At 30.7% G+C, this 14,537-nt stretch overlaps 2 protein-coding genes across 2 annotated transcripts; one reads left to right on the top strand and one right to left on the bottom strand.

Annotated features, from left to right (window-relative positions):
* Positions 1-228: 228 nt before the first annotated feature.
* On the bottom strand, positions 229-2,948 carry LOC123290673 (leucine-rich repeat-containing protein 27-like). The gene is made up of 3 exons (XM_044870938.1): positions 2,660-2,948; positions 1,971-2,306; positions 229-938 (listed from the first exon to the last, which is right to left on the bottom strand). Exons 1-3 carry the CDS (start codon positions 2,946-2,948, stop codon positions 229-231), a joined length of 1,335 nt encoding a protein of 444 aa, XP_044726873.1.
* Positions 2,949-5,062: 2,114 nt separating this feature from the next.
* Positions 5,063-14,209, top strand: LOC123290664 (transmembrane protein 145-like; the record flags this gene model as incomplete). Its single annotated transcript, XM_044870927.1, is given in 11 exon segments — positions 5,063-5,131; positions 5,195-5,344; positions 7,100-7,166; positions 8,623-8,756; positions 9,210-9,294; positions 9,772-9,993; positions 11,743-11,915; positions 11,983-12,114; positions 12,247-12,408; positions 13,296-13,883; positions 14,123-14,209. Coding segments are annotated over 11 exon segments (1,869 nt in total), but the record flags the coding sequence as incomplete, so codon positions are not given.
* Positions 14,210-14,537: the final 328 nt, after the last annotated feature.

The raw sequence follows: 14,537 nt of genomic DNA, 5'->3' as shown, positions 1-14,537 counted from the left end.
ATGTTAGAGGTTTTGTTTGCCAAACACTAGTCGAGCAAATTCATGCAACATACTTGCCAAAACGTTTGATAAACGTATTTGTAAACAATTTAATGCTTGGTGTAAATATTTGATGCTTGATGTCATTGCTTATCAAATTTTGACAATCATGCTTGTTGAAATGTTTGATATTGTATGGAGATTGTAATGCCAAATTGAGTGAAAATTTTTGACCATTTACTTTGTCTTTTATTGGGGAATTTTGTTACTTGGATAAGTAACTGCACTCACCTTTTTAATTTCAGATTCAAGTAATTTTTGTTCTTGAGCTGGAGTAATTAATGTACTATTATTTAATTGATCCAAAGCTTTAATTGACTTTATAATATCATCAATTTTTGTACTAAAATCTTGTAACTTATGTGGATTTCTTGTATTATTCGAATGTGTACGTGGTTTTTGTTTAAACGATGTTGTACTGGCTTTCTGATATTCCAAACGTGTTGGTAATTTTAAATAATTCTCATCTAAATCAAATGGTGGTGTTAATTCTTTATTATTTAATATGTGGAACTTATCAACTTGACTGCGCCAATTCTTTAATGCTTCAATTGTTTGCCGCCGTTGTAATATTGATGCTTGACGTTCTAATAGTATACGTAAACGATTTGTCCATAATTCTTTTAATGCACGCTCTTTTGCACGTAACATGCTACGTTTTAAATTCACGCGTACTAAATATCGATCACTATTACGTTTTGGCACTACTAATTTTGCAACTGTTGTAACTGGTTTCTTTAATAAGATTTTCTTTGATTTTTTATTTTTTAATGATTTCTTGGATGCTGATGCTGTGGGAGGTGCAATTTTAGGTGAGGGTTCACTGTCTCCACGATCCTTATTTTGAGGTTTGTCATTAGTGCCCAATTCGCTCAATTTGCATTCATTCATTAGGGATTCTTAAAAAAAGGTAAAATAATATTAAAATTCGAATGAAGAAAATCTATTTATTTGTCTAGTAAAAGTTTCGTTTTGTAATCCAAAATTTTCAGATTAATCCAAACTTTAACTATAATGGTCAATTTTGAAGAGTAATTTATCGCAGGGAGTATTTATTTATTTATTAACTTTTCCAAAGTGTATCATGTTACATTTCGCTTGCCCTCTTAATTATAACCAAAAGCAATGGGTTTCAAAAAAAAAAAAGTAAAATCAATCGCAATCTTTAAATTTCTGTGATATTTAAATTTTTCTTGAAATTTTTTGCTAAGTATAAAAAAAGACAAGAACTGCACATACATATAATAGGAGAGCCCACGATGTGGACATCTATTGTATTTTTAAGATAGCATGTGATAAAAAGAAAAAGAATTCTAAGTATGCCTAACAATTGATTTTTTTTTACCATTCTATACGCGTTGTTCTGGACACCCGGCCCTACAAAAAGAACTTTATATGATGGAGGTACTCAACAGGATGCAAGGTCTTCATCCTTATATTAATCTCCTAAATTGCTTATTAGAGGAGCTCTATATATCCTAAAATACATTTTCAATATTTTTAAAATTCTTACTTAATAACTTTCAAAAGTAAAATTTAAATTTATTCCTCAAGTTAATCATATTACAGTTAACCCTAGTAGCTCAGTTGGTTAAGGCGTAGCCAATTCCGTTCGCGGTATGTCTAGGATAGCCGATTCGATTCTCGCTGTCATATCCAAAATTAATTTAATTAATAGTTGCGATGCGGGCTGGTGAAGATCATAGTATACCTGTATATACCAAGACCTGTTTTTAACTATCATCACGAATAGTGGCAATGGATGGCTAGAAAAAAATAAAGCCAAAAGATCTTTACTGAACAAAATATTTTCAAAAAAAGTTTCCCTTAAGTTGATAAAATATACAAGTGAGCAAGCCTTTGTTTAAGCTTGTAAAACCAAAAGAGCTTTTATATACAGACTGATAGATATAAATCTTTCTCAATGTTACCTTTAGGGTTAATTTTATTACCACTACTTTCGTCCGCTACACCTGCACTTTGTGATACAATCCTTTTTCGTGTAGAAATTGTTGTCTTTCGTTTTTTTAAGGGACCTTTTAATTTTTTGGAGATGTTTGAAGCGAATTCAATTGTATTAACATTTTTAGATGATTTTGATTTACGTTTTTTCCTAACTTTCAGGTTTTTTTCATTCTTACCAATTGTATCATATTCACCTTTAAGATATTGTATAATGCCACAGATACCTAATTCCAATATTTGTGGACTTGGATATGTTATAGGATTGCCAGATAATAGTAACGTTTTCAAATTTTCAACTAAACCTAAAAAAAAAGAACAATAAAAATAAAATTATTTTTCTTCCGCTTTAAAATAGACTGGGTAAGACAGAATAGAGTAAGTCAGAAGTTCAAGTTATCAAAAATTAGGTTTATTAAATATATTGAGTTTTATGTTTCATGTTCATTAATACGTAAGCAAAATTCGGGTGCAACTTGTACATCCAATACTTATGAAAAGTCTGAAATAATACCTATTGCTATTTTTTTAATTTAAAAGTTTTGGTCCACTTTTCACACAAAAAGTTTTTGAAGGTTGCTTTTTTTTAATGAATGGCAGATGTATTACAGACGGTAAAGTATTACAATAAAACTTTTGTTCAATTTTTTATATTTACCTAATTCCATGGGTAATTTTTCAATACAATTATCTTGTATTAATAATGTTTCCAAATATCGACATTTACCAATTTTTGGTGATAACGATGTTAATTTATTATTACGTACATCCAACCATGTTAACCGATTTAGTGATAGAAATACAATATCTGGTATGGTCGTTAATTCATTATTGTCCAAACATAACATACGTAAATTTTTACACATTAGTATTTCTTCGGGAAATTTTACTAATGATTTACTCGAATAATCGATACATATTGTTGACTCACGCTTGTCTAACTCCATAATTTTTCAATGTTGTTCTTTAATCTATGCGCTCAACGATGATTGAAGTATCAACGATAAGTTAATTATAAATAATTGTGTTTAATACTCTAGCCCCTTAGTTGGAAAAAACTTTTAAATTATACTTATATAAATGGAAACAATTTATTGACTGCTTATTTTTGAACTTCGTTTGTTGTTATAGAAACCATAACGGCCATTAGTTTCTACGATCCCTATTCATTACCGTATATAATATTTGTTCGATACTGCTTTGAAAAGTACTTTTCTGCACGCAAGTGTTAATGAAAAGAAATTATGGTAAAAGTTCAGTTTAGACACTTTTCTTAAAAATTATCCTAGCTCGTCGGGAAAGTAGAAGCTTCAATCACATGAATCGGTATCGAACCAAAGTTATTAAGTAAATTTTTCTTATTTTCCTGGAATTTAAAGAGATCTCTTTTATTGAAATACAATTTTTAGAAAAAATAATTTGTTATTTATGTGCGAGTTATTTATACAGGGCCGGCGTTAGCTCTCGTGAGGCCATGTATGTTTGGAGATAGATATAGAGGCTTAAAAATTCGAAATTCAAAGAACTCTTCACATGAACATCGGAATGATTGGAGGATTTTATGGTTTGTGCCGTTCTTTTCATGGTGGTGGGGCCGACTTAAAGTTAATATAGCTTCATCATTTTTAATAATTTCGTTTTTTTGTTAAACAGCTTGGGCAACAAAATCGGATAAAGCAACTATTTAACATATTTTTTATTATGAAACTTAACTTTTTACATTTATTTCAAATTTTTATGTACTTTTACAAATTGCTCATACATGTTAGATAATACCTTTTGTTATATTAACACATAGCATATCACTTAACATGTGAGAGTGAGACTGTACACTTGAATGGAACACATTACTTTTTTTCATTTGAACAAATAGAAAGAAACGAAAAAATTACACAGAAGCCGGGATTCGAACCCGGATCTCCTGTTCTATGTGAATGACAACAATTATATTTAACCACTTCGTGTCTTTAACGTGCTAATTAGGACATTAATAGCAACAAATTCTGATATATTTGTTTTTTCGGTTGGGACAATTTGTATAGGGTTTGGGTAATTAATTAAAGTATGTATAGGCTTCACTGTATACATAGACTTTTGTTTAATATTCTGCTTCGCCCTTAAATATGAGAAAATCCTTACGCCGTATATTAGTTTTGTATCTTTTATCGATAGTAGGTATATATTGCTTAAATATTCAATTTGCGTAACAAATAAAACATTTTAGTAATTAGTGTTACTCTCTTTCGGATACATACAAATCTCTTATTAATGTTAACCAAATATTTTCTTATGAATGTTAACTAAAACTTCAGAAATATTTTGTTTTTATGGTGCTTGGCGTCTAAACGGCCTTTATCCGTCCTTGTGTAGCCGTGAAATATTTATTTTGGAATTTCCTGTTTCGATAGGTAATGCCTGGTGTCTTCGAGATAGTGTTGCAAACATCAAACTTCAACGTACAAAAAAATTCAATAAGTGGCTAAATTGAGTTCGCACGCGTGGCACCCTGGAAACCCTGGCACCCCGGTCGCCCACCTCTAAAGCCACCAGTGGTTATAATTATGGTACTCAGTACACTTAGTGTATATTAGTGTACTTATCTGAATTTACCAAGATCTGCTTCTTTTAACTGTATCTTTATAACGATTATGAAATTAAATACTCTACCAATATATTCTACAAATGTTAAGGAATCAATTTACGCAAAATATTAATCGATTTCTGGAGCCCCTCACATGCTCTTAAGATAATTATATTTTTTGCGATTTACGTCATTTTGTAGAATATCATAACTTTTCAAATATACAGAATGTATCTAATAAGAAAATGTTACGTGAGTTTCATGCATAAAATAATATTGGTATTTCGATACTATTTGTTTATGGTGCAGTGAATAAATTTTTATCACTTTTACTATTCAATGTTTACGAATTGAGTTGGCATGGAAATATTGATTCGAACCAATATTAAGTTCATTGTGATATTTTTGTAACCTTTTGTATTTGAAAATAAGTTAAAAACACTCAATAACAAAATGTTTAATTTAGATTTTACAATAATTTTTATTTTTATACAATTATTAACAAAATCACATTCCAAGTATGTCGAAGGGCATTTAAAGACTAGCGAGGTGGGTATTTCTAGTAAAAATTAGTTAATATGTACTTATGTTGAATACAATTTCCTTCTTTAGAAATGGGCATTTTTGGCACGATTTTGTTTTTTATCGGAAGATGGTGAATTTAATTACCATATTGAATTTGATAAGAGTCAAGGCGTACCGAATTTATTACTATATTACGATACTGACGATCAATGGCCAGCTGTATATAAAACTGATAAGGTTTGTGTATATTTTATGCTTAAGTAAAAACATTCATGTAGTGTTTATTGCCTATAAATCTATCAAGTTACAAAAGTAAGTGTTGTACCTATCATATTGATATTTATAAAAAAATATAATAAAATCAAACAGAAAGTTTTAAAGTGTCCAGTTTTGAGGTCAAACTCGCTGCCCGAAACAAACAGGTATCGTACACAACTCGAACAAGAGGGATTTCTTCATCTTTTGATAAAGTAGTTGCTAACTAACAAAAACTTTGAAGTAGCTAGCTTTAAAAATCATAGAAAACATAAATAGTCTAACAATAAGGAAATTCAAAATATTACTGTAAATTCAAGAGAACGGTTAGCAGAAAGTGAAGAGAATGGCCTTTACTTATTTTTAACTCTCCAAAATGGAAATCTTTCCTACTAGAGAAACGAAACCTTCCTAGTAAACGGCAATTCGTTGATAAAGTGGCAATGGATTTTGGTGAAAAACAATAAACAGATGTGTTAATCTTTTGATACCTATACAAGGGTACTCGTATGGAGGCAGAGGGTTTATTCAAAAAGCTTCTGACTCCTTGGAGCGGAATAGTGGATTAAGAACTTTACTAGATATTTACATAATATTGTTTCTGAATAATATAAACGTTAATTATTCGAAAAAGGCATTACTTTGAATCCCAAATTTTGATTGCAACAGATGTATTAGATAAGCAAAGAGACATAGGTTAAGTTAGGTTATATTGGCTGTCCACGAAGGACACACTTAGGCTATAGAGCCCATTGTGGTAGAAAAAAGAAAATTATTGACTATTTTTCTGCCTAATATACCTATCAAAAATATTTATTTTTGACCACTATATTGAAACACTTCGAAAAAAAGTGTTTTCCCCTTTTCGAAATAGCTAGGATTTTTTTCGATGCCATGCTACTAAGAAAAGATAGAAATGAAGGTTGCAAGTGAAGGATTTGATTTTTTAAGGAAACTTGGCCATTTTTGGGTTTTAGAAGTATTTTAGAAGCGTTATGCCAATTGAAAGTATGAAAGTGGTTGTCGTTAGACCCACAAAAGTTATTGATCAAGGACCTGGAAAATGGAAAACGAATTTTTCGGTTTGTGAACTGACTTTACTCATGTGAAAATAAATATCAACACGTAAGGCTCCTAGTTTATCTAGTGAAGAGTAGGAACCACCCTTAAAGCCGCCACACGTAGGACTAAAGCCCAAGCAGAGCTAAAGGCATATCAAATGATTTAGATGAGCACTATGTCAATCCGAAACACACCTACTTACACCTAGATAACCAAAACTATTAAACATACTCACACACGTACAAAATCACTATAAAATTCTGCTGAGCAAATATCCATGTTTCCAAAGTAAATTTGATGTATGAACCGGCAATCATTCGACAAAAGAGCGAACCTTATCTCAAGTCAGACGATAGACTATTTGGCATGTAAAGCACTCTGCGTCTGCGTGTGCGGGGCCATAACTGAGCCTTGTAGGACTTAGTGCCACACCTAGCCGATACCGAAGTACTTAGAGTCGGTATAGGTGTACGTACCCAAAATTTTAATTAGTTGTGTGAGTCATTTGGACTGTTAATTCACAATAACAACAATAATAATTTTAAAAATAATAGACCTACTGACACTGCGTATATGACCATAGTAGTTAAACACGCAGTATAATATTAAAAAAAAAAAATAATAATAATAATAGGAATATGTTTTTGTGTAATAGATTTTATATTTAATTTATAGACTTGCGAACAAAAAGAAAAGGTATTACGAATTGAAAATAATCAATTAATTAATTTAACCGTTCAATATCCTTATAATGAAAGAGCTGGATGTTTATATAAAACTGCTGGAAAACCAAATTCAGGATTTGGATCATCATCAAGTCCTCGCCCAGTTACATACAATACAACCATACGTGAACTGATTAATAATAGTATGTTTGGTAAGTAAAATTTATTCTAGGTAATATAATTATTTGAAGAAAGTTAAATTAGAATAAGATATAACCGAGTGGGAATTGGGCTGATATTTGCTTGATAACCAAAAGAAATTATTGAGTTCGCTCAAAGTCGTTTAGCCTCGAATTCAAAATTTCGATCCTAAATTAATCTAGTAAATGAAGTTTAATTCTTAATATAGGTTTTAACTGTTTATATTGATGATGTCCGCCTGGGTTTAGATACTCTTGTAAGGGTGTTTTGAAGTTATTAGTCTATGTCGCAGCATTCCCAATGGGATTTGAACCTCCTTTTTTCGTATTCTCTGTTTTAGTGCTAAATGAAAGAAAAAGGTGATCTACTGGTCTGCAATACAAATTATTTAAATAACTTCATCGACCTAAAAACACAATGCAATATTACTTATTGTTGTTGTTTACTTATAATTATGCATACGATATTTACATCAAGGTCTATTCGATTATTATTGATGTAATATGCTACATACAGGTGTAAACTAAATATTGACAAATATCTTGTCTAGTAATCTTAATTAAAGAGAATTTAAAAATTCTCTGAGTCTGAGCATAGTATCCTCCTTTAGGAGAAGTATTTGATACATATGGTAATAAATTACTAAAACCAGTGGTAAAGATATGGGTGGGTCATCACCCTATTTCGAGAAAAAATCTCTTGTGCCACTAATTTTATGGCAAATACAATAACGTTATGCATGACTCTTTCTTAGGGCATTGTGTGCTATTTTTAAAAGCAGCCGTTTTTGGAAATATTCACAAAATTTCAACAGCCTGTATCTAGAAAAGGACGGTTTCCCGGATAGAAGTATATAAAAAAATTCTCACATTATTTTAATGTTGTGTACCATTTGATGAAGTTCTAATGTTAACACTTAAGTGTTTTAACTTGGACCATTCTATATAGTACGCAGTCTCTAAATTCTATGTATTATAGTAGGGTTGATCTTGGTATTGGCTAGTAATTACTAAGTAAAATTGTCATTTCAGCGCCAGCATAATACTTTAGGAAGTTTAGAACATTTAGCCCTTTGTTAAGGTAGCACTGCGCGTTCATATCCTTTCAATGATATTTTTTCCTTTATTGGGAATAGTGCAAGAAGTAATATGATATAAAATCTCTAAATTTCAGGTATAAAATGGGACCATAAAATGAAAATTAATAATTCAACAGATAATATGTCATTCAATGATACTATCGATGATTTGGAAGCTAATATCACGACAACAAATGAATACGATTTTGCAAATTTTACAGAAACTACAACAATTTCATTTAGTGAATTATTACAAATGTCGTCAAATAATCGTGAAAAACGTGCTGTATCACAGAAAATCACAGTCAGTTGTCATAATGCACGTAAATTTCGTAGTGCAAGAGAACGTTGGTGGTTCATTGCAATCAGTAATTGCAATAGTACAACGGTAAGAATAGGCAATTTCAGATATGTTCTGCATAAAACATAATTTTCACCATTATCAGACTCATATATTCGACATACCTAAACTATAGTTATTATACAGATTTTTTCCTAAGTAAGTGCAAAAAGACCATTTCTTGAATCAATCTTATAAGAAAAAGTTCATGTGAATATGTGTCCGCAAATGCTTCGTTTCCAAGGTACTTTGCATAAAATTGGCTCAAGAATATGCCCTTAGATTTTTGGTATTTACTTAGGAAATACCAGTATAGCCCAGAGTCAAATACATTCTTTTAAAAATGGTCTAAATAATTCAATATTATGTTAAAAATTGTCCACTCAAGTTGTGGGTGAGTCCCAGCATAATGTGAAATTTTTTTAATTTTCAATTTAATTTTCTCAACATTTTTAAACTCCATTCTTTCATTTTTTAACTCCATATTATTGATTCTTGCAGGGTATTGATATAAAATATAAGTTATTAATGACTAATGGACAGCACGGAGACTATTGGCATGAGCATTTTTCTGCTGATGAATTTTGTAAGTTTTATTGAACCTCTGTGAATTTTAAAAATGTTTTTTGCTTTATTATAAGTAACATAATGTAAAAAAATTTGCTACAAAAATGAACAAAAGAATATGAATTATACGAAAAATTAATTGGATATCTTCCTCTCTGATTCTTCGCGACTGATTAAAAAAACCTTTTTCGAGTTTTATAAATTCTAGCTTGGGTATATTAACTAGGTTTATTTCAATATCCTACGAACGGAAATGAACATAGCAGAAATTTGAAAAAAGAAAACTTCAATGAATCACTTTTTAAAATAACAACACAGTATAATTTAAAAGGTCGGTCATAAACAAGATGACAATTTCTTGATTCATTTTAAGAAAAAATTGCGAAAAAATATCCCTTTTGACTGGATTGAGTTAATTATAAGATCGCTCTCTTCATTCTGATTGGATATATAAATTAATCTCATATTTATGGTAATTATTAATTATTACTTTCAGATGTGCTTCCCGTTTTAATGTGTTATTGTATAACATATTCATTTATAATATTAGCAGTTATAATGTGTTCGATAGAATTAAAAACTAGACAATTATTACACTCGACATATAAAATGTTTATGTTTTCTGTATTTTTACAATTTTTTGGTATTTTAGTACAAAGTTTAGTATTAATTAAGTATGCAACAAGTGGAATTATTTCACCAAAAGCAAATAATATTGGTATGTATGCTTACATTTATTAATAAAGGAAATGACAAGTAATCTAGATTTAATAATTTAATATAATAATAGTTTTAAAAATACGAGGAAATTGTTATAGTCTTAAGACACCTTTCTTTTTTAACAAGTTCCTATGCTTCTGAAACAGACTGCGCCTGCATACTAACATGATGTTAGGACACAAAAATTACCAAATATAATAATAAACATTTATCTTACTTTTTATGTTTTCGAGGCTCTAATGTAGCAGAGTTTATAGCTGCGATGGGAGTAAGGCCTAATCTGAGTGGTCAGAGGTATAAGGGTAGTTGGGTAGTAGGGTCGAAGCCAATAGTGTATTAATGAGAGAAAATATTAAAATTACGTAAAAAATTTGTTAAAATAGTTTTCAAAATATTCTTTATTCATAATTACTTAAAAAATCACGTCATTCAAATTCATTTTCATTCATTTTCCGTAAAGCCAGAACACTGACACTTGTGGAATTCCCCGAAATAAACTCATTCTTCACTTTATTTAAGTCGGGCTAACACCATTGTAAACTGAAAAATTTCGTTAATTTGAACAAGAGGATCATGAAATGATGACGAGCAAACGAAAAACATGTCTCTATCGCTTAACAAAAATGAACAAGCAAACAAAATCATTTACTGTCCGCAAAAGTTGCAAAAACATGCCCTTTTCCCTCAACAATCTTGCACTGTCAAAATCATCTTTATAAAAATTGAAAATGTTGTCGATATCGATATTTGAATTGATTTCGTAACGACTCTTCAATGGTCTAATTAACTGACCAAAATTTTTCATGTGATTCGATGGCGCAGGGACTCAATTTCTGACCAGTTTATGCGGCCGTTATTGCCATAAATGTGTCAATGTGCCGTGTTTGTGCGTGTTGTATGCACATGCTCGAACCGTGCATGTTTTCCCGCGAAAATTACCAGTTGAACACAGACGATATGTTATGATAATCGATTAAATTTCGAGTGGATGGAAGTACCCATCTCGATTCTCCTAAGTGTAAACGTAGTTTTAGTGAGACCAGTAAAGAAAATATTGACAATAATAGTTTAATTGTTCTGTTAAGGGGCGTCCATTAATTACGTGAGGCATTTTTAAGGATTTTACTCCCCCCTCTCCTCCCTTGGTGAGATGTCGTAATATTTTTGTCGACCTCTTCCCCCCTTCCCCAATTTCACGTAGGATTTTTCAAAACTTATACTTTGGGTATAAAAGTATTGAATTTATTTAAAAAAAGAATAGTTACGTTTTTTACTTTCATTCAACTTTAAGTTAACTTAATTTTCACGCAGCTTTAGAACATTTGCTGCTAAAAAAAATTACGTGATATTTGCCAAGACTCTCCTTCTCCCCGAAGTGAGATTTAGCAAGATTCGGCTCGACCTCTCCGCCCCTAAATACCTCACGTAATTAATGGACGCCTCCTTATTACATATTTCAATAGCATCGTAGTGTGAAGACGGATTGGTGCCAATGTACCATAATCGTTAAAAATTGAAGTTTTAAATGAAATTAACGTTGAATTTTCAATTATATTTTTTTGGAAACGAAAGCATCTAATTTAAGTTACTTTAAGGAATATTTTGCACACAATATTTTTAGTGCAATGTGGGGCTCCAGGTTCCAATTTGTGTCTTTATAGTATATTCATTACGCATTTCTAAATATATTTTTTTTAAAGTGTTTTATTCGATACTTAAAGATAATAATGCATTTTATTGCTTTTAGGTCGTATGTTAATGGGTTTTAGTGAAACTACATTCTTACTATTACTTTTATTATTAGCTAAAGGTTTTACTGTAACACGTGGTAGATTACCGATTCCAGCCATTATTAAAATTACAGTATTTATGTGTTTATATTCATTAACGTATATATTATTATTTATATACGAGGAAAAGGTACTTAATACTTTTTATTAATTTTTATGGTTAATTGAGTAATAATCGAATTATGATTTTCAAATAGATTTTCGATCCAGGAGAAGTATTGTATTTATATGAATCACCTGCTGGGTTTGGTTTAATTACTTTGCGTGTACTGGCATGGTGTATGTTTATATATTCAACGATTTTCACTTTAAAACATTATCCTGAAAAGGTAACAAATTTTTTTCTATCGATATGCTGGCTCGAAATCAATTCGATAGTCAGAATTGGCATTTTCTATTTGGGGACTTTTTTGTTCTGAACAGGAATCTCGTATATGAAGTAATAATATTTTTTTTTGTAGAGTAATTTTTACTACCCATTTAATATATTTGGTACTATGTGGTTTATTTCGGGACCTGCGTTTATTTTAACAGCGAATGTGTATATTGACAAATGGGTCAGAGAGTCAATTGTTTGTGCCATATTATTATTCATTGCGTTTGCTGGCCATATATTGTTTTTGGTTAGTATAAGTTTTATTTAATTAAGTAGTAGTATTCTAATATTTCCGGTAACCCCTTACGTTTTTTGGGAATGCAAAAACACTTGTAGTTTGCTTGACTTAAAATTTATTTACGTTATTTGTTATTGAGTTTGATACCTATTATGCATTCATTATAGATCGCACATTAAGATCTTCGAAAATTGTTCTCTATTCACAAAATTTGAATTCGATTAGTCTAGAAACGGTTGTGCATTCCCCCAAAAAGTGGTGAGGTTTTCCAACCACATATAAAACTAGCAACACAGGCTTTCCCTTTCGCTACTAACACTCAAAAAACAAATTTGGATAGCAAATTTTTCACACGGAGATATTATTCTGGGTTGTCATCGTATCACTAAGAATTTGTTAGATAACCAATTTCTATTTTTTCGTTGTTTTTTTTTTTCTTTTCTAATCTTAATATTCTGCTTGTCATAGTTAAATTTAATGTGGCCTGCAAGTGCTTTCCTAAAGAGCGTTTCGAATATTTCAATCATGCCAGATAATGTTCCTTATTTAAAAATAAGCGACTTTTGTATGAAACATTTTTTTGTAAATACTTTGCTTTTCCATGAGGATCCAAATTAGGGCATAACTTAAGTTTCCATTGGCTCAAAATCTATAAAAGTAAGAGAGTTGTAAATTTGAAGCTAGTTCAAGTAGTGAGTCAGTCTATTGATTCTTATTTCATATTAAACTCATTCAATAATATTCAGGGGGTAAAAGGGGTCAATTTATATTCGAAAAAAAATACCTAGAAAACCTTTAAACAAGAGCTGATATTCAATATTTTCTATATAGGGTATTTCAATAATTAACTCAGTCAATTGTTTATTTTCCCTTTTTTTTTTTTTTTTAAATTACAGATGTTAACATTGCCTTCGTACGCCAACAAAAATTTTCCATATCATGTTCGAACTACACAAATTGGTATTATGAATACCACAACCATGGGCCCAACAGATAATTTGGATGTTTTTCAACATAATATTTACGCACCAGCACAATCAATCGAAAACTCGATAATTATTCCACTATCCACGCGTACCGAAGATATATTCGGCACACATCCAATATCAACGATCAGTCGCCGACAATCTGACCTCGGTCTAAATGGTTCAAATAATAATAATAATAATCATAATAATAATAATAATATTTCGGCACTGTTTACAGTGGCAGCGTCAGCAGCCGCGATTCCCGCAGCTCATAGTCCTGTAGGACGGTTTGATGAATATCACAATCATGTAACGTTATTGCGGTTACCAAATTTAGATACATTTCAACGAAATAGTAATAATTCCTCGATATATTCTAATAATTCTCCGAAAAATATATTTACAGTTACAAAACAATTAGAAAATGGTACAAGCTCAATGGAAAACATAGAAAATCATGTTGAAAATAATGAAAATGATAGTGCGGATTTAACAAAAGTTTTACAATGGTCACAAGTAAAGAGCATTAGATAGGCAGTTTTAAATTTCTTCCCATTTACTACTTATTTGTCTTGAAAAGAAAAATCACCGTTTGAAAAATTGTAACATTTATTACTTTTCCCTTAAAATATGTTTGTGATCTCCTAGTTGAAACTTAAAAATCGGAATGTTCCAATTATGCTCCTCGTACATTATATACGTTTGGGTCGGGACGAATCAAATGAATTAAATTGAATTTAGAAAACTTCTTTTAGTGTTATGATTGTACGGCAGATGACCGTGAAAATCTCGCGCTGCTTTTTGCAGCCAGTATTAAAAAGTGGCTCAAAAAGTGGTGCTAATAGTACATACCTATTAGCAAAAGTTAATTAATAGTATATACCTATTAAGCCTTCTACAGGGTTATTCAATAAAATGTTTTCACGAATTACATGGTAGATATTTTTTAGTTTTTTCCGTTGCAAACTAAATCTGAACACTCTACTGATTTTGACAAAGACAAGGAAAGTTCTTCTCTTTAACAACATCTCTGTATATTACACTGTGTGCGGAGGTCGCTTTTCGAAATAATATGCATTATCCATTTTCGTGTCTTTTTTTTCTTTTGTCCATACCTAGTTATTTCTCAGCCAAACATAAAATTGGAAAGTTTGTACTTCAAAACAGGTA

This window comes from Chrysoperla carnea, chromosome 1 (assembly GCF_905475395.1).
Source record: "Chrysoperla carnea chromosome 1, inChrCarn1.1, whole genome shotgun sequence".
Taxonomy (NCBI): domain Eukaryota; kingdom Metazoa; phylum Arthropoda; class Insecta; order Neuroptera; family Chrysopidae; genus Chrysoperla; species Chrysoperla carnea.
This window is presented reverse-complemented; position numbering and strand designations above follow the sequence as displayed.